Here is an 18,493-nt window from a genome sequence, read left to right as displayed (position 1 = left end):
TTGTAAAACAGCTGAGACTACAAGGCCCATGATTAAAGAACGACCCACCCCTTCACCCATCCCTCCCCCCTTTTCGTGGCGCCTCCTGTTTATCGTCCAGCTAAAAGATGGCGTTAGCGGCTAGCTAAAACGATTATTCTTCGTTTGATTGAATTAATTATGTCGGTGGGAATAATTAGTCATTGCAAATACTTTATTATTCTTGAGATGGGACTTAAAAACATAGATTATAGCACTTGTGTTCGCACAATAACGCACCGTGATTGTTTGTTGGGCCTTCTCGCATACAGAGGCCTGTTTTTTTAGGGAGTGGACGAGAGGTTGACAAACTTCAACTCCCAGCAACATTGCTGAGAAGTTAGGTCAAAGGGTAATTTCTTCCACTTGTCATGCCGGTATTTGTAGTATTTTTTTGTTCATTTCCAGAAATTTTTGACAAACTTTGGAAATGGATTAAGATGAAAATACACTAGAGGAGATCATTTGTTAACCATGTTTAATACTGTATAACTTTATGATGTAGCCTAAGAAAATTTAAAAGTAAAATGCACAAAAATAATGATCCACATTTCTGCCCCTCAGTCCCCCTGTCATCATCCATGTCATCACTTTCTGTCTGAAGTGACTTGTTAGTGAGGATAAGCAGAAGAGCAGGTGGGTTGGAGACAATTAGTGGCATCATGGCGTCAAAGCCAGTGCCAGGGATCCAGAAACATGGGACATGGGCAGGCAACCCCAGAGAAGTGTCCTCAGCCTCCCCAGAGACCTCTCTGACCTGGTGCCTGTCACAGCTCTCTAAACCTGGGAGAGCAGCAGCCGAGGACCACAAGCCAGGCACTGCAGGGCCGGACACCAGTGGACACAGACAGCTGGACAAGAGGGTCAAAGCTGGGCAGTGGCGAGCACTGGTGGCCATCCGCACACAGCACATTAAAGGAGGAAGCAGTGGGATAGCTCGATTCCGAGGCCAGGGTGGACTGCGCACTCTCCTGGACCTGCTAAAGCACCCTGAGTGTTCCAGGAAGACTCTGGACCTGGCTCTCAGCATCCTGGCTAACTGCTGCACTGAGAGACAGACACGAGTTGAGGTGAGACAGAAGGGTGTAGGACAAATCAGGGCTGCTACACATTTACATTGATTGAATATGAATGTTTAGTCTGAAAAGTTGGACAGTTGTGGCTTACATTATGATATTTAATGTTTTTCTCCCCTCTAAAGGTTAGGAAGCTTGATGGAATATCTATTGTGGGCAAGTGACTATCACAATAAGTTTAAATCATTCATTTCACATGATGGTGAGAATTTCAGAAATGTAAGTTTGCTCTTCCTTTCTTAGTGGGTATTTTGAAGAAGAATGTAGCCATGGAGACGATCCAGAACAGAGCAGCCCGGGCCTTGGGGAACTTGGCCATGGACCCAGAGAGTTCCACACTTATCCACTCTGCCGGTAAGTTTAAAAAAAAGTTGTAATGATTTTGGCTGTCTGTTTGTTTGTACATCACTTTCTGATGGTATTTTTGTTTTGTAGTACAGTACCAGTCAAAAGTTCTGAAACGGTTTCTCTTTATTTGTACTATTATCTACATTGTAGAATAAGAGGGAAGACATCAAAACTATGAAATAACACATCACGGAGTAACCATTTGTGTTAAACAAATCAAAATATATTTTGTATTTTTTCTTCTTCAAAGTAGCTGCCTTAATGACAGTTTTGCACACTCTTTGCATTCTCTCAACCAGCTTCACCTGTCCTGTTGATAAACAAATGATAGTCCCACTAAGCACAAACCAGATGGGATGGTGTATTGCTGCAGAATGCTGTGGTAGCTATTCTGGTTAAGTGTGCCTTGAATTCTAAATAAATCACTGACCGTGTCACCAGCAAAGCACCCCCACACCATCCTCCTCCATGCTTCACAGTGGGAACAACACATGCGGAGATCATCTGTTCACCTACTTTGTGTCTCACAAAGACATGGCGGTTGGAACCAAAAATTTCACATTTGGACATCAGGCCAAAGGACAGATTTCCACCGGCCTAATGTCCATTGCTCGTGTTTCTTTGCCCAAGTCTCATCTTAGTGGTGTCCTTTAGTAGTGGTTTCTTTGCAGCAATTCGACCATGAAGGCATGATTTCATGCAGTCTCCTCTGAACAGTTGATGTTGAGATGTCTTACTTGTACTCTGAAGCATTTATTTGGGCTGCGATTTCTGAGGCTGGTGATTCTTAATGAACGTATTCTCTGCAGCAGAGGTAACTCTGGATCTTCCTTTCCTGTGGTGGTCCTCATGAGAGCCAGTTTCATCATAGCGCTTGATGGTTTTTGCGACTGCACTTGAAGAAACGTTTAAAGTTCTTGAAATTATCCGGATTGACTGACCTTCATGTCTTAAAGTTCTCTTAAAGACTGTCATTTCTCTTTGCTTATTTGAGCTGTTCTTGCCATAATATGGACTTGTTTTTTTTTAACCAAATAGGGGTATCTTCTGCATACACCACTACTTTGTCACAACACAACTGATTGGCTCAAACGCATTAAGAAGGAAAGAAATTCCACAAATAAACTTTAACAACTCACATCTGTTAATTGAAATGCCTTCCAGGTGACTACCTCATGAAGCTGGTTGAGAGAATGCCTTGACAGCTTTGCACACACTTGGCAAAGGGTGGCTATTTTGAAGAATCTCAAGTATAAAATATATTTTGATTTGTTTAACACTTTTATGGTTACTACATGATTCCATATGTGTTCTTTCATAGTTTTGATGTCTTTACTATTATTCTACAATGTCGAAAATAGTAAAAATAAAGAAAAACCCTTGAATGAGTAGGTGTGTCCAAACCTTTGACTGGTACTGTATAAGTTGAACATTAGATTTTGTCCCTGAAAAATAATTGCTTTTCTGTTTTCGACACAGGTGGTGTTCCACTCCTGCTCCTCTGCGTCTCTCTTGCATCTGCCCCATCCCCTCCCTCTGATGACCCACTGGAAGCCCCTTCCTCTAAACTAGAGTGTGCTCAGTCGGCTGCCCGTGCCCTCCTCTACCTTGCAGACACCCCCCCAAACCGCCTTTTACTGCTCACCCAGGGTACTCTGACTGCTCTCGCCCCGCTCATTGCTCCAGAGTACCCTCTGGGGCTGAGGAGAGCATCACTCCGGACCCTCCATGAGCTCACCAGGGGCTGTGGTGTAGAGTGTGCTAGAGAGGTGTCCCGATCTGGGGTTCTAGCTCAGCTAGGTGTCATGGCTTCGGGAGAGGCCGCTAAACCTTTTGAGGAGCTTGCGTTGAAAACCCTGGCCAACATGTGCACTCAAGGCTGCTTACGTCCTCTGGTGGGTTCCCTGGGGGTAATCCAGAAGTTTACGGAGGAGGTCAAGAAGGACGGCCTGAAGTCTGGAGTGTTCCTCAAGGCTCTCTGCTTATGCTGCAAAGAGGCAGTGAACCGGGCCAAAGTGAAGGAGAGCGGCGGTCTGGAGGTGTTAATTGGCTTCCTTGGTGTCCATCGGAGCCACCCCCTCGACCGGTTGGTCATTCTGGCCTGTGTTGACTTTGTCTATGACGAAGATGCCCTGGAACAGTTACAAGAATTGGGAATAGTCCCCCTGCTAGTTGCTCGGTTAGTGGAGCTGGCTAAAGGTGAGGAGCCATCTGCTGGGAAGATGGATGTGAGCCTCACCTCTACCATGTTCGCTTCAGAGCTGCTGTCTACGTCATGTTTCGACTCATTTGACTTCCCTCCCCCAGAGGGGAACAGGAAAGAGGAGATGGGGAAGGAGCATGTCCTTGGGTCATCCAGCTTTCTTAGCCTGAGGTGAGTGAACAGACTCACCTTTGCCCCCCTCTGAGTTTGTGCACCTGTGATTTATTTGAGTTTTGTAAAAATGGTTATCTGACCTGTCCTATTGCTGCTCCTCCAGGTCCTGGTTGGTGTCTGAAGGATTGATCTCCTCTGAGGGGGATCTTCTTGAATCTCCTGGAGGCACGGAGGGAGATTGGGGGAGTCTTCATATCCCCTCTTCTTCTCCCCAAACCTCTTCCACTGACTGTCATTCCCCTTTAAAATGCTTATCTCCTACCCGCTCACTACCTTCCTCCACTCCCTTATCCGCACCCAAATCTCTGAGTCAATCCACCCCCTCTACCTCAATGAGTTCTCCAGCTCAGGTCCACATGTCATCTCCCTCAAAAACCGCTGATCTGTCTCCCTGTGTCCCTCTGCCCTCCTCTACCTCCACCCCCCAAGCCCAGCCCGGCTCCTCTACCTCCACCCCCAAGCCCAGCCCGGCTCCTCTATCTCCACCCCCAAGCCCAGCCCGGCTCCTCTACCTCCACCCCCCAAGCCCAGCCCGGCTCCTCTACCTCCACCACCCAAGCCCAGCCTGGCTCCTCTACCTCTGCTCTCCATTCCTCAACTATCCCACCCCTCACTTCCGTCTCCCCATCCAAGTTCTCCTCCCCTCCACGGAAAAGGCCACGTGTCCTCTCGACCACCCGCTCCAGTGTGGTGCCCCTCGACACCCCTCCCACAGTGTCCCGACCCCAGGCCTACCACCACCCCTACCACCCTGAGCCTTGGGCCCCAGAGTCTCCCATCCTGCTGCTGCTCTCACGCTTCTCTCATGCCACGGACCCCAGCGCTGCTCTGGTCAACTCGGGCATCATCTCTGGCCTACTGTTCTACCTCAGCCAGCATCAGGACCCCAGCGGCAGGTGCTTCCGCATGCTGTGCCGGCTGAGCTGCAACCCCAACTGTCTGCAGGCTCTGGTCAGGACTGGCTCAGTGGCTCTGATCCGCCATCACCTGGTCCAGAGAGGGAGTGACCCTGAGAGTTGGGGAGCTGGAGAGAGGCAGACTGATAGGGTCAAGGCCAAAGTGAAACAGCTTGGTAAGTTTAATTGATGTACTTGGTCATAAAGTTTGGTTTTTAGTTTTATGTAATAGTACTGCTGTACATTTTGGGGTATAATTTCTTGTGCATTTGTGTTTAGGTCTTGCTCTGCTTAGTAATCTACGTGTTCAGTGTGAGTCTGGATTTGGTTCTGGAGTCCTGAGCCATGTGATTCTGTCAGGCTCAGAGTCAGACAAGCTGAACTGTGCTCTGTCTCTACCACTAGTAAATGGGTAAGTCAAATTGTCTTGTGTGAAATGGCACTGGTGGAATGTTATGAAATGTATACCAACTGTAATCTGACATCAACTTGTGTTCCCTAACAGTAACAAGGTTCTCTTGAAGAAACTTCTTCTAGACAACGGTGGTCTACTCTTGGCTCTGGAGCCCCTTGGATGTAATGAGGACGAGGAAGAGGAAGACCATCACACCAGTGAATGCCGACGACTCCTCTCAGATTGTCTCAACTCACCGCAACATGTCTCCGCCCCCCAGCTCCACTCTCTATATTTCTCCCTGCTGATTGGATGCCTCTCTAGTCTGATGGGTTGCCCCAAAACAGTACTGGCTAAAAGAAGGTGCAGGGTACTCAGTCCTATCAAACCCCTGTCAGTCTCACAAACCGGTAAAGCTTCACCCCCTCCCTTAAAAAAACCTCGTCTGGTCAATATCTGTGCTTACAATGACTCAACCTTTGACCTCCTCTTCCTGCTGGACGATGGGAGCCAGGTGTCAGCCAATAGGGAAGTAGTGGCTGGGGCCGAGGGAACCGAGGTGGTGGGGTCCGAGTACTTCAGGGCCCTGTTGAGGGGGAGCTTTGGAGAGGCCCAAGGGAAAACTGGGGAGGCCATCCCCATCAGGGATGTGAGCCAAGGCATGCTGCTACCTGTACTGCACTATCTGCATGGCTGTCGCCTGAACAAGGACGGAGAGACTGCAGAGGAACAGGGGGATGAGACGGAGAGAGAAGGCAGAGGAGAGTGTCAGATTTTGGGATCCTTGGCCTCTGAGGGGCTGGGTGTCTGGAGAGACGGGGCAGAAGAACCCTCACCAGAGGCACAGAGCTTCCAGAAGACCCCCCTAGCTGAGACGATGATGGGGGCCTGTAGGTTTTTGGTGACAGAGTTGCAGAGGGAGGTGGAGGATCTGTGTGTGTCTTTGCTGTCCTGCTCTGCCAAGAATGCTGGTCGAATTGCAGATGTTGGCAAAAAGCCTCCATCTAACATGGACCAATATGGATCAGAGGGAGAGTCTGCTGACGAGAGCCTGGCAAACCGCACATCTGGACTAGAGTTGAGTGGTTCTGAGGCCCAGACAGACTCCTTGGCCCCCACAGTGACAGCAGGCCAGGCTGAGTCACTACATGGCTCTGGACTCCGACCCTGTCAGCAGACAGAGGGTAGACGGCACTCTGCCCCTGGACCAGGCCAGAAGGGCAATAGTGCACCAAAGACAACCTCAGGACTGGAGACTTGTGTCAATCCGCTGAAATCAAGTTCTGCCTCAAAGTGCTGCAAAAGACGTTCTAAACTGCGGAGTGTTTCAAACACACAGAAGGTTGCGGATTCTGTACAGGACTCTAAAGTTGGTCCTGGTAGATGGACCCTCCTACCACAGGTGTATTGGTTTTCCCAACGGTACAGCTATCCTGGACTGGGCAGGGCCTGCCTGTCCCTACTGCTGGGCTCTCAGGGCTTCTCCCAGCCCCGCCCTTCTTCCCTGGCTGCAGACTGCCTGCGCAGACTGGCCAGAGAGGCAGACTGTACAGAGACTCTGAAACGTGACCTAGTGAGTCTGGCCACCATGGCCCTGAGCTGAGAGGGGGAGGGCTAGGAGGAAAGAGGGGTGTTGGGTGGAGATGGAAGTGAGGAGAGGAGAAACCGGATCAAATAGATTATTAGGGATGGTATGAGATCATGTGATTGTCTCTCCAATGACACTGAAGTTTACGTTTGTCATTGTGAGGAGTCTTCACAACATGATTAGCCTTCCTTCCTTGTGAATATCTGTCTTTGTCTCACAACAAATAACCTTTTATATTCCAATATTGGTGTTTACAAAGTAATTGAAGTTTGAATGATTTTCTTCAGAATAGTACATTTATATTTAAAGGAGTCACGCTGCCATTTAACGGGATGGGTTCTCAGACAGTGAATCATGAGGAAAATAATGATCTCATGGTACACTGTAAATTAAGTTGTATTATAATGAAAACATTAGCATAATGTAATATGCTAAATACTTTTGTTGCATGTAATGTTAACTTTTTTTTATATTTTCAGTTTGATTTTGAAATATACACAGCTGTCCTGTAAATGTCCTGTATTGACTTGGATGACTAATAATCAGGGTGGAACTGGGTGCCATGTTGTATATGCTGTAAATAAAGTGAACTTTAGGAGTAGCTGCAAGGTGACGATAACAGAGATCAGCTTTCACTCGCCTCATGTGAATCCACGCTCCTCAATAAATCTGTTTAGACGTCTTTCTCTTTTGTCCTGTCTGAAAAGGAATACTGTATCTAAAGGACAAGCCAGATCAACACGAATGTTGACTATGCGCAGTAGGTCACCTGCTCGGTGCTCAGACGAACAGTGGGGATTCAACATGGAGAATTGTCGGGAAATGAACAGAAAATGACAGCCAATGTTCTGTGGTAAAAGCAAGGCCACACCCACTACGCACAGCCAATGTTCTGTGGTAAGAGCAAGGCCACACCCACTACGCACAGCCAATGTTCTGTGGTAAGAGCAAGGCCACACCCACTACGCACAGCCAATGTTCTGTGGTAAAAGCAAGGCCACACCCACTACGCACAGCCAACGTCTGTGTTGGTCTGTCTTGTCCTCAATGTATGTTTGGCATTCAGAACTGGAATATATGTATGTTTACATACTAGTTCCATTCATCTTACACATAATATCAGACAGTTGGAGGTAAAGAAATGAGAAGCCACTGTGTGTGTGTGATACAGTAAAAGTAGTATGTTTTTTATTTCTATCTGACTGGGAGCACCACAGTCAGTAGTGTTGCTAATTGGCCCCTTGGTCAGTAGCATAATACCAGGTTCATTAGAGCTATTCAGCACGTAGCAATCAGGGAAGGTGGATGATCAGCATAGAGTTAGGTTTCCTTAGTGGCGGGGGCCCTCATAGCCCTCAGGAAGAGCATTTTCATGAGGGTTGTGGAAGAGAGAGTGGTTGCCATCACCCCAGGGCCATTTCTGAAAGAAAGTTGTTTTCATCATTCAGGATAGATTAGATAAAACTAGACCTATGTTCAGAAAGACATCCCACTACTACTACCAATCCTAACATGTAGATGATGAACTGTGAGTGAAGATAGTCTGTTGGTTAACAGAGTGCCTCCTGTATCACCTTGGTGCGGATGCGAAGGTGTGAGTAGGCCACAAACTCAGGGGGTTCATGGGAGTGCTGTTGCATCTTCATGTAGGCGTTGGCGATGCAGACGGCCACACCAGGTAGAGCCAACACAAACGACAGGACCTTCCAGGTCCTAGCTGTGGAGTTCAAACCATTTCCGCTAGATCAGACTCAACGGTTCTGTGTGACCCTGAGTTATCAAGGCTTAGGTACATCACAACACCAGCATAACTAAGTAACAGAGCAGCTCCAAAACACTGATGATCCAGTTCAGATTTCAGTGACTCAGCCTTGGTTCCTTGTCTCAGGCTCTGACATGCAGGACAGAAGCGCCTCAATTACAATATGATACATTTGTAAGTCACCTGACGGGCCTAAATACAGCAGAGCACAAACATTTAATGAATGTAAGAGGAAGACTGCCAACTTTCCACAAACCTCTGTTAATGTTAAACCCAAAAGCCCAACTGAACACAAAAGGTGCAGAGAGAATATAACACAATATGAGAAGAGTTAAGTACATTACACACACCTGATCCTCCCTCATGGCCTGCGTGTGATGCAGCAGATAATACCCTGCGGGCCGCCATCGATGCAGGAGACGCCATTCCTGTGGAGTACAGACAGACAACTCTTAAACCAATGGACAGAGGATAGAACTGGGAATTAGTTTCTATGTTTGTGTAGACAGAGAGGCAGTAGGCTATGTTCAGATGAGTAGATTTATTCCTTTTAGAAAAGTGCTATTATATTTAAAGGTAATTCATTACACCCTATAGACAAGATGAAATCATCCAGGTCCAGGCCCACACGTTATCCATGTTAAAGGTTTATATTGTGGCTCCTCTACCCCAGCAACTTCACATACAGTAAGTAGGTCAAGCTGAAGCTCTCAATAAAACTTCATAGATAAGATACCCCATTAAAATGTCTCATAATACATGTTAACTGACAGTAAATGTCTAACCTAGTCATTTTCAAATTAAGTCAAATACATTTTTATAAATATTGGGTTTTAAATACCTAAAAGTAAAGTTTAAAAACAGACAGAAGCCACAGGCCTGTTGATATTACTGGTGATCTGAAATGGGAAACACTTGGGAAGCAAAAATTAAACAAATACCATAAAATCTGTAAAAACTTTCTGTTCTTTATCCAAAAAAGTTTAACTCACCTTTAATTTTGTTGGTCAGTCTTTTGTCCCTTTCTCTTTCTGCACCTTTGTGTCTGTTTGTCCTTCAGCCTGTCCTGGACTGAACAGAACTGTGAGACTCCTCCCTGTTGCAACCTGTCCGTCTGCCAAGAAATATCAAGTTTATATTTGGTCAAGTGCAAAAGGCAGGCCGGAAGATCTGTGATCGAGAGGAAGAAGGAATGGGATGGGTGGTTGACATTGTCTGTTGTGTTGTTGTTTTTGATTGGTGTTTTTAAATCACTGATGAAGGATTTTGTTTTTAATTTGCTGTTTTATATTCTTGTGAATTCAATGGTTTTTACTAGATTACTTGTACTTTTTCATGTTGTCTGTCTGTAATTTTTTTGTAATGACTTGGTGCTGCCTATCTTGGCCAGGACGCTCTTGAAAAAGATATTTTAATCTCAATAAGCCCTTCCTGGTTAAATAAAGCTTAAATAAATAAATACAATTAGTCTCTTTGTTAACTGCACATGAGATGTGTGTGTGTGTGTGCTGAAAAATGCATTAAAATCTGCGGTAGACCTATCAAGCCAGCACGGTGTACAGGAGTAGGATCACCCTGTTTGAGGAGAACTTTCCTGCAATGCTGGAAATGTAAAACTTCTGAACTTTGTAATTTGCACTTTGAAATTTCAGACTTGATTTTCCGTTTCGGAAAATATACATTAGGCTAATTATAATCCACATAATAATTCACAGTTTCTGTTGCTGCAGGATTATTTTCCTGCTGTGTAAATGCTAGGCACTTTTGCACTTGACCAAATAAAAACTTGATATGCTAGGCATTTACACTAAAACCGGCTACAATTAAGATCCTACACCTGTAATAGTCATAGGTCCCAGTTTTGTTCAATTTAATTCTGCGCATGACCACATGCACGTGAGATTGATAGATTACCATGAACGACATCACATGTTGATCAGATGGCGGGAAAGGGTCTGAAGTGGGAAAATAGCGCCTGATGAAGCTTTGAAATAGATGGTCTGTATTTCCTTTATGTTTTTGTTGAAGAGTTCACAAGAAGGCTAATGTGTCAAGCAATTCAGCACGCCTAATTTCATAGGGTTGGCATTTGTAGATAAATGTATTTTCATCAACTATACTTCAGTTACATAGAGAATGGGCCGTGTACAATCGGAAGTTGTGAATATGACTGATAGGTGTGTCTGCTAATCATGGTGCAGCTGACCTGTCCTTTTCATTTACTGAAGTCTGACTTGAATCTGGTCCAGCTGGAACTTGTACAAGTTCAGAAATAGCCCCCACTGTGTGTCACAGGGTAACAGTATGCCCTGATCTGCGGTTAGTCAGTGGCAGTCACAGTGCAGCACCCACACCTCTTCCTAGACAGTGAGCGTTCTATACCTACAGACTGCAGCCTGAACTTTGTATTGCTTAATGTTGAGCTATCTCTCTCATAGTTGGGCTGGACGTGTGTGTGTGTGTGTGTGTGTGTGTGTGTGTGTGTGTGTGTGTGTGTGTGTGTGTGTGTGTGTGTGTGTGTGTGTGTGTGTGTGTGTGTGTGTGTGTGTGTGTGTGTGTGTGTGTGTGTGTGTGTGTGTGTGTGTGTGTGTGTGTGTGTGTGTGTGTGTGTGTGTGTGTGTGTGTGTGTGTGTGTGTGTGTGTGTGTGTGTGTGTGTGTGTGTGTGTGTGTGTGTGTGTGTGTGTGTGTGTGTCAGATAATAGTGTCCGTGGTGTAGGCTTACCGTATTGAAGCTGACAGAACCATGGGTTTAATGCTGCACATTTGGGTTTGAAATTAAATACTGAATATTGACATTCAAAGAAGAGATAGCAAATACATCTAGAAGTGTAGTATTGCTTCACTATAGATAATTATCATATCAGAACAGTAGCGGTGGTTGGGTAAGAAAAGCCATATTACAACCTATGTGTAATAATTGCGTTGTTTGCTCTATAACCTGTTGGTTCATGTGGCCTTGATATATAGACCTAAAGGCAGAGACAATAAGAAGACACAGTGGCAGAATAAATTCAACTACAGCTTTGTTTCATCACAAAAGCGACAAGCAACCACTGTCCAGTGAAGTCCACAAAGCATATTGCATGTAGCAAACAGTTACAGGACCTACAGCATGATCAAGCAAGTTACTGTTTCCGACATTTTCGGCCCACTAAACAACTATGGATTTAGAACCACGGAGAGTTGCCGCAAGTCGCAAAGGAAACAGGAGCTGCCTACACTATTCCAGCACCATTTCAATTTCAACATTTCAACATCATCAAATCACCTATGCTTAGTCTAATACAGTGACAACTAAAATATACCAAAAACATTTACTCCAATCGACATAAGCTAAATATGATGTGGCTGTTGATGTTTCTGAATTCTGTGTGCGTGGGTGCTCGTTCATGCAAGAGGAATACACATGTTGACCCACCCTCCTCTCTTTCATGTTGACGAAACCATCTATCACTTTGTCATACAGTACACAAATGTATTGATGTTGTCTTAGGTTACCTGGCTAAAATGCTTGCTCGCTAGCCTAACTTCCTTTCATGAACCATGTTAGCAAGTTAACATTAACCTTCTACATCTAGCTACATATTGAATGTCCATCCTCTCAGACCAGGGGCACAATGTACGAATTAATGGTTGGATCAGAATCGGAGTAATAATCATTGGCCAGTACGGAGAATTAAGTAAAACCACAAGTCCAAATCCATATCTCCATCCATGGCTAATTTAGGAAAGGGACAATTTTAGCTAGCTAGTTAGCCACCGGAGGACAACAACACAATGAGATGCAACAATTCAAGTTGTTTCTGCCGATGACTTATGCTCTCGATACGATTTGATAGGAGTCACACCAAATCCAAGTTGGCTACTTTTGACACTGTTTTGGTGCACCAGGACCATTAACAGTTGAGCTCACTCAGTTTAGCTCAACGCTGATTGGCTATTATTTTATACTTTTTTCATCATGGGAGGTCAAATGCTCGCTGGCTTCCTTTGCATTCCATGCTACAGGTGGCTACAATGTCATACTCTTTTGGAACTACACATACAGTGACAGAGGGGCGCTGTTTCACTTGCTCGGATGCTTTCTCCGGTGAGATACAGTACAGTCGTGCCCAAATGTTTTGAATGACACAAATATTAATTTCCACAAAGTCTGCTGCCTCAGTGTCTTTAGATAAAAGTCAGATGTTACTATGGAATACTGAAGTATAATTACAAGCATTTCATAAGTGTCTAAGGCTTTTATTGACAATTACATGACCCTTCTTTTTCAAGACCTCTGCAATCCGTCCTGGCATGCTGTCAATTAACTTCTGGGCCACATCCTGACTGATGGCAGCCCATTCTTGTATAATCAATGCTTGGACTTTGTCAGAATTTGTGGGTTTTTGTTTGTCTACCTGCTTCTTGAGGATTGACCACAAGTTCTCAATGGGATTAAGGTCTGGGGAGTTTCCTGGCCATGGACCCAAAATATCAATGTTTTATTCCCCCAGCCACTTAGTTATCACGTTTGCCTTATGGCAAGGTGCTCCATCATGCTGGAAAAGGCATTGTTCGTCACCAAACTGTTCCTGGATGGTTGGGAGAAGTTGCTCTCGGAGGATGTGTTGGTACCATTCTTTATTCATGTTCTTAGGCAAAATTGTGAGTGAGCCCACTCCCTTGGCCGAGAAGCAACCTCACACATGAATGGTCTCAGGATGCTTTACTTGTTGGCATGACACAGGACGGATGGTAGAGCTCACCTTGTCTTCTCCGGACAAGCTTTTTTCCGGATGCCCCAAACAATCGGAAAGAGGATTCATCAGAGAAAATGACCCCAGTCCTCAGCAGTCCAATCCCTGTACCTTTTGCAGAATATCTGTCTCTACCTGATATTTTTCCTGGAGAGAAGTGGCTTCTTTTCTGCCCTTCTTGACACCAGGCCATCCTCCAAAAATCTTGGCCTCACTGTGCGTGCAGATGCATTCACTCACACCTGCCTGCTGCCCATTCCTGAGCAGGCTCTGTACTGGTGGTGCCCCAATCCCGCAGCTAAATCAACTTTAGGAGACGGTCCTGGTGCTTGCTGGACTTTCTTGGGCGCCCTGAAGCCTTCTTCACAACAATTGAACCGCTCTCCTTGAAGTTCTTGATGATCCGATAAATGGTTGATTTAGGTGCAATCTTACTGGCAGCAATATCCTTGCCTGTGAAGCCCTTTTTGTGCAAAGCAATGATGACGGCACGTGTTTCCTTGTAGGTAACCATGGTTGACAGAGGAGGAACAATGATTCCCTCCTTTTGAAGCTTCCAGTCTGTTATTCGAACTCAATCAGCATGACAGAGGGATCTCCAGCTGTAAGGGTTTTCTTGTGGTGAAGGAGAGGCGGACCAAAACGCAGCGTGGTTATATTGATTCATGTTTAATAAAAAAAGATAAACTCGAACACTACAAAACAATAAACGTGGAAAACCAAAAACAGCCCTATCTGGTGCAAAACACAGAGACAGGAACAATCACCCACAAAACCCAACACCAAACAGGCTACCTAAATATGGTTCCCAATCAGAGACAATGACTAACACCTGCCTCTGATTGAGAACCATATCAGGCCAAACATAGAACTAGACAAACTAGACATGTAACATAGAATGCCCACTCAGCTCACACCCTGACCAACCAAAACATATAAACATACAAAGCAAACTATGGTCAGGGTGTGACACCAGCCTTGTCCTTGTCAACACTCACACCTGTGTTAACGAGAGAATCACTGACCTGATGTCAGCTGGTCCTTTTGTGGCAGGGCTGAAATGCAGTGGAAACGTTTTTTTGTGGATTCAGTTCATTTGTATGGCAAAGAGAACCTTTGCAATTAATTGCAATTCATCTGATCACTCTTCATAACATTCTGGAGTATATGCAAATTGCCATCATACAAACTGAGGCAGCAGACTTTGTGAAAGTTAATATTTGTGTCATTCTCAAAACTTTTGGCCACGACTGTACATTCAGCCTCTTGTGATTTGAAGGAAAAGGATTAAACACAAAAGATACATTATTTTATATGTTTTTAAAATATTTTTTTCTTGGTGAGTTTTGTGGGGAAGCCTGGCCTCTCTTGGCATCCATGAATGCACGCCAACCAACCAACTCAATGTTTTTTTACGGTCTGGGTACAGTATTTTTACTGAGTTTTTACATTGTGTGCCTATAGCAGGATATCCAATTGACAAAGATTTTCACCCTCCTGTTTGGTGTTTCTCTAACTTGCCTAGATGCCTATTACTTCTCCCTCAACATCCATATGTGATCCTAGAGAAAATTATGTCTCACTGTATTTTCCCAAATATTTTTTTACCTACTTTCAGTAGGCTATTAGTTCCCTGAAATCAGTTCAACTCCTCTTCAGCCTACAAGACTGTCTTTTTGTGTGTTTATGATGTGTGTGTAACCTTGTGAGTTTCCTCTGTGTCTCTGTGTGTATATGATGTGTGTAACCATGTGAGTTTCCTCTGTGTCTGTGTGTATATGATGTGTGTAACCATGTGAGTTTCCTCTGTCTCTGTGTATATGATATGTGTAACCATGTGAGTTTCCTCTGTGTCTGTGTGTATATGATGTGTGTAACCATGTGAGTTTCCTCTGTGTCTGTGTGTATATGATGTGTGTAACCATGTGAGTTTCTTCTGTGTGCGATGTGTGTAACCATGTCCGTTTTGTTTGTGTGTGATGTGTGTAACCATGTGAGTTTTCCTCTGTGTCTGTGTGTATATGATATGTTTTTACCATGTGAGTTTCCTCTGTGTCTGTGTGTATATGATGTGTGTAACCATGTGAGTTTCCTCTGTCTCTGTGTATATGATATGTGTAACCATGTGAGTTTCCTCTGTGTCTGTGTGTATATGATGTGTGTAACCATGTGAGTTTCCTCTGTGTCTGTGTGTATATGATGTGTGTAACCATGTGAGTTTCCTCTGTCTCTGTGTATATGATATGTGTAACCATGTGAGTTTCCTCTGTGTCTGTGTGTATATGATGTGTGTAACCATGTGAGTTTCCTCTGTGTCTGTGTGTATATGATGTGTGTAACCATGTGAGTTTCCTCTGTGTCTCTGTGTATATGATGTGTGTAACCATGTGAGTTTCTTCTGTGTGCGATGTGTGTAACCATGTCCGTTTTGTTTGTGTGTGATGTGTGTAACCATGTGAGTTTTCCTCTGTGTCTGTGTGTATATGATATGTTTTTACCATGTGAGTTTCCTCTGTGTCTGTGTGTATATGATGTGTGTAACCATGTGAGTTTCCTCTGTCTCTGTGTATATGATATGTGTAACCATGTGAGTTTCCTCTGTCTCTGTGTGTATATGATGTGTGTAACCATGTGAGTTTCCTCTGTGTCTGTGTGTATATGATGTGTGTAACCATGTGAGTTTCCTCTGTGTCTGTGTGTATATGATATGTGTAACCATGTGAGTTTCCTCTGTGTCTGTGTGTGTGTGATGTGTGTAACCATGTGAGTTTCCTCTGTGTCTGTGTATATGATGTGTGTAACCATGTGAGTTTCCTCTGTGTCTGTGTGTATATGATATGTGTAACCATGTGAGTTTCCTCTGTGTCTGTGTGTATATGATATGTGTAACCATGTGAGTTTCCTCTGTGTCTGTGTGTATATGATATGTGTAACCATGTGAGTTTCCTCTGTGTCTGTGTGTATATGATATGTGTAACCATGTGAGTTTCCTCTGTGTCTGTGTGTATATGATATGTGTAACCATGTGAGTTTCCTCTGTGTCTGTGTGTATATGATATGTGTAACCATGTGAGTTTCCTCTGTGTCTGTGTGTATATGATGTGTGTAACCATGTGAGTCTCTGTCTGTGTGTATATGATATGTGTAACCATGTGAGTTTCCTCTGTGTCTGTGTGTATATGATGTGTGTAACCATGTGAGTTTCCTCTGTGTCTGTGTGTATATGATGTGTGTAACCATGTGAGTTTCCTCTGTGTCTGTGTGTATATGATGTGTGTAACCATGTGAGTTTCCTCTGTGTCTGTGTGTGAGCCAGCCTGTCCTTTTATAAGTGTGAATCCTTTATTTTCACACTATTTGTTGAGTGTTCCCGTCTCTGTCTGAGGAGCTTCCAGCTCCAATGCAAACAGCAGTGAGAGCCAGGCGTGAAGTCAGCCTGTCAGGGTTGGGGTTAGCCAGTCATGCAGGCAAGCAGTCTGGTCGTCTGGCCCTGTGTTATTGTAGGCACATGTTATGTTTTACTGTGCGCGTGCATACGCACTCATCAAGGCTTACATTGATACACACACATTCACTCACACACACACACACACACACACACACACACACACACACACACACACACACACACACACACACACACACACACACACACACACACACACACACACACACACACACACACACACACACACACACACACACACACATACAAGCAAAGCTCGCACACTTTGACTGTATGCTTTCAAAATGCCAAGATAAAGATTGAGATGGCGTGAGCGGTTAGTGCCACCCTGGCATAGCGTTGACAATAAGTTGAGAGCATGTGCCCTGTTAGACGAGTCAAATCAGGCCATGCCAGCTCCAGAGGGGCTCCTGGGTCTGATATAGACCATTCAGTACTCCTGCCCCAATAAAGTCACTTCACACTTACACCAGACAAAAAGAACTCAACCAAATTCTTTCTAGTTATTTTCTTTCTTTGTCTTGGTTTAGTCACAGAAATGACATGGTCAACCATGGTCACATCTATGTTGTCTGTATCAGATGTATTGTGAGGGGCGATCATTGTTGTTTAAAGTCATTTTGCAGTGGTACAGAGTTACATATCCAAACACATCCAAACATATCCAAACATTACGACATGGGTCTTGAAAACATAGTATACTGAGCATTTGATGAGGGCACTTCGAACAGCTAGTCCGTCAATTCGTGTCTGTATTTTTTATGACTCTGAACTGAATTTAAACATTGTTCTGCATCACTGTCTGGGACAGTACCAGGGCTCATTTGTATTTTTCACACACTGTCTGGTGGGTAGCAAATGAGGTTGGGACTAGGCAAGTCATGATCAGATGAAGTAGAAACGTTTCAAATCAAGACCTGTGACTATTACGTCGTTGGAAAGCTTTTCAGCTCTGCCGATTGCACGAAGGGCTTGAATATTTCCTTTAGAGGTTTTGACCGTCGTTCAGTAGGAAGTGAGGGAAGAGGTGAGGGATGGAAGATAAAGAAGCTCTGTAAGGACACACCTTCATGTGAAATTCTATGAAAGTGGAAATTGCAAACAGCATAGACAGGGTAGATATACTGCCTTGGATGTGGAGAGGTAGAGATGCAGGGAGAAAGTGAATATTGAGAGTTAGAGGACATGTAGAAATTCAGGGGAATGAGATGGGCAGTAGAGATGTGAAGATACTGACGCAGAGGGGTCAGCGAGAGGGTGCTTAGGAGTGGGTGTAAAGTGGGAGGGGTCTGGTCAAGACACAGGGCAAAAGGTTCAGAGGTTTAATTCCCTGTGGGGACAGTCAATCTCTCACTATGTTCACTAATGCAAACATGTGCACCCAACAGTACTGTGTTTACTTATACACTGAACAAAACTATAAATGCAACATGCAACAATTTCAAAGATTTGACAGAGTTACAGTTCATATAAGGAAATCAGTCAATTGAAGTAAATTCATTAGGCCCTAATTTATGGATTTCACATGACTGGGAAAACAGATATACATCTGTTGGTCAGATACCTTAAAAAAAAGAAAGGGGCGTGGATCAGTCAGTATCTTGTGTGACCACCATTTTCCTCATGCAGCACAACACATCTTCTTCGCATAGAGTTGATCAGGCTGTTGATTGGGGCCTGTGGAATGTTGTCCCACTCCTCTTCAATGGTTGTGCGAAGTTGCTGGATATTGTCGGGAACTGGAACTGTCGACCCAGAGCATCCCGAACATGCTCAATGGGTGACATGTGAGTATGCCGACCATGGAAGAACTGGGACATTTTCAGCT

The 18,493-nt window shown here is 44.5% G+C and overlaps 2 protein-coding genes across 2 annotated transcripts; one reads left to right on the top strand and one right to left on the bottom strand.

Annotated features, from left to right (window-relative positions):
- The first annotated feature begins 52 nt into the window (after positions 1-52).
- armc5 (armadillo repeat containing 5) lies at positions 53-7,379 on the top strand. The gene is made up of 10 exons (XM_065006708.1): positions 53-370; positions 583-1,088; positions 1,220-1,250; positions 1,338-1,448; positions 2,922-3,816; positions 3,923-4,042; positions 4,217-4,316; positions 4,384-4,891; positions 4,995-5,127; positions 5,221-7,379. The coding sequence occupies exons 2-10, from the start codon at positions 681-683 to the stop codon at positions 6,710-6,712; spliced, it is 3,798 nt and encodes a 1,265-aa protein (XP_064862780.1). The 5' UTR covers positions 53-370; positions 583-680; the 3' UTR covers positions 6,713-7,379.
- Positions 7,380-7,854: 475 nt separating this feature from the next.
- On the bottom strand, positions 7,855-9,560 carry LOC115109931 (cytochrome c oxidase subunit 6A, mitochondrial). Its single transcript, XM_029635184.2, has 4 exons — positions 9,452-9,560; positions 8,810-8,887; positions 8,272-8,414; positions 7,855-8,117 (listed from the first exon to the last, which is right to left on the bottom strand). Exons 2-4 carry the CDS (start codon positions 8,883-8,885, stop codon positions 8,028-8,030), a joined length of 309 nt encoding a protein of 102 aa, XP_029491044.1. The 5' UTR covers positions 8,886-8,887; positions 9,452-9,560; the 3' UTR covers positions 7,855-8,027.
- Between the last annotated feature and the right edge of the window lie 8,933 nt (positions 9,561-18,493).

Source organism: Oncorhynchus nerka, linkage group LG21 (assembly GCF_034236695.1).
Source record: "Oncorhynchus nerka isolate Pitt River linkage group LG21, Oner_Uvic_2.0, whole genome shotgun sequence".
Taxonomy (NCBI): Eukaryota; Metazoa; Chordata; class Actinopteri; order Salmoniformes; family Salmonidae; genus Oncorhynchus; species Oncorhynchus nerka.
Note: the sequence above shows the minus strand (reverse complement) of the source record. Positions and strands in the feature narration are given on the sequence as shown.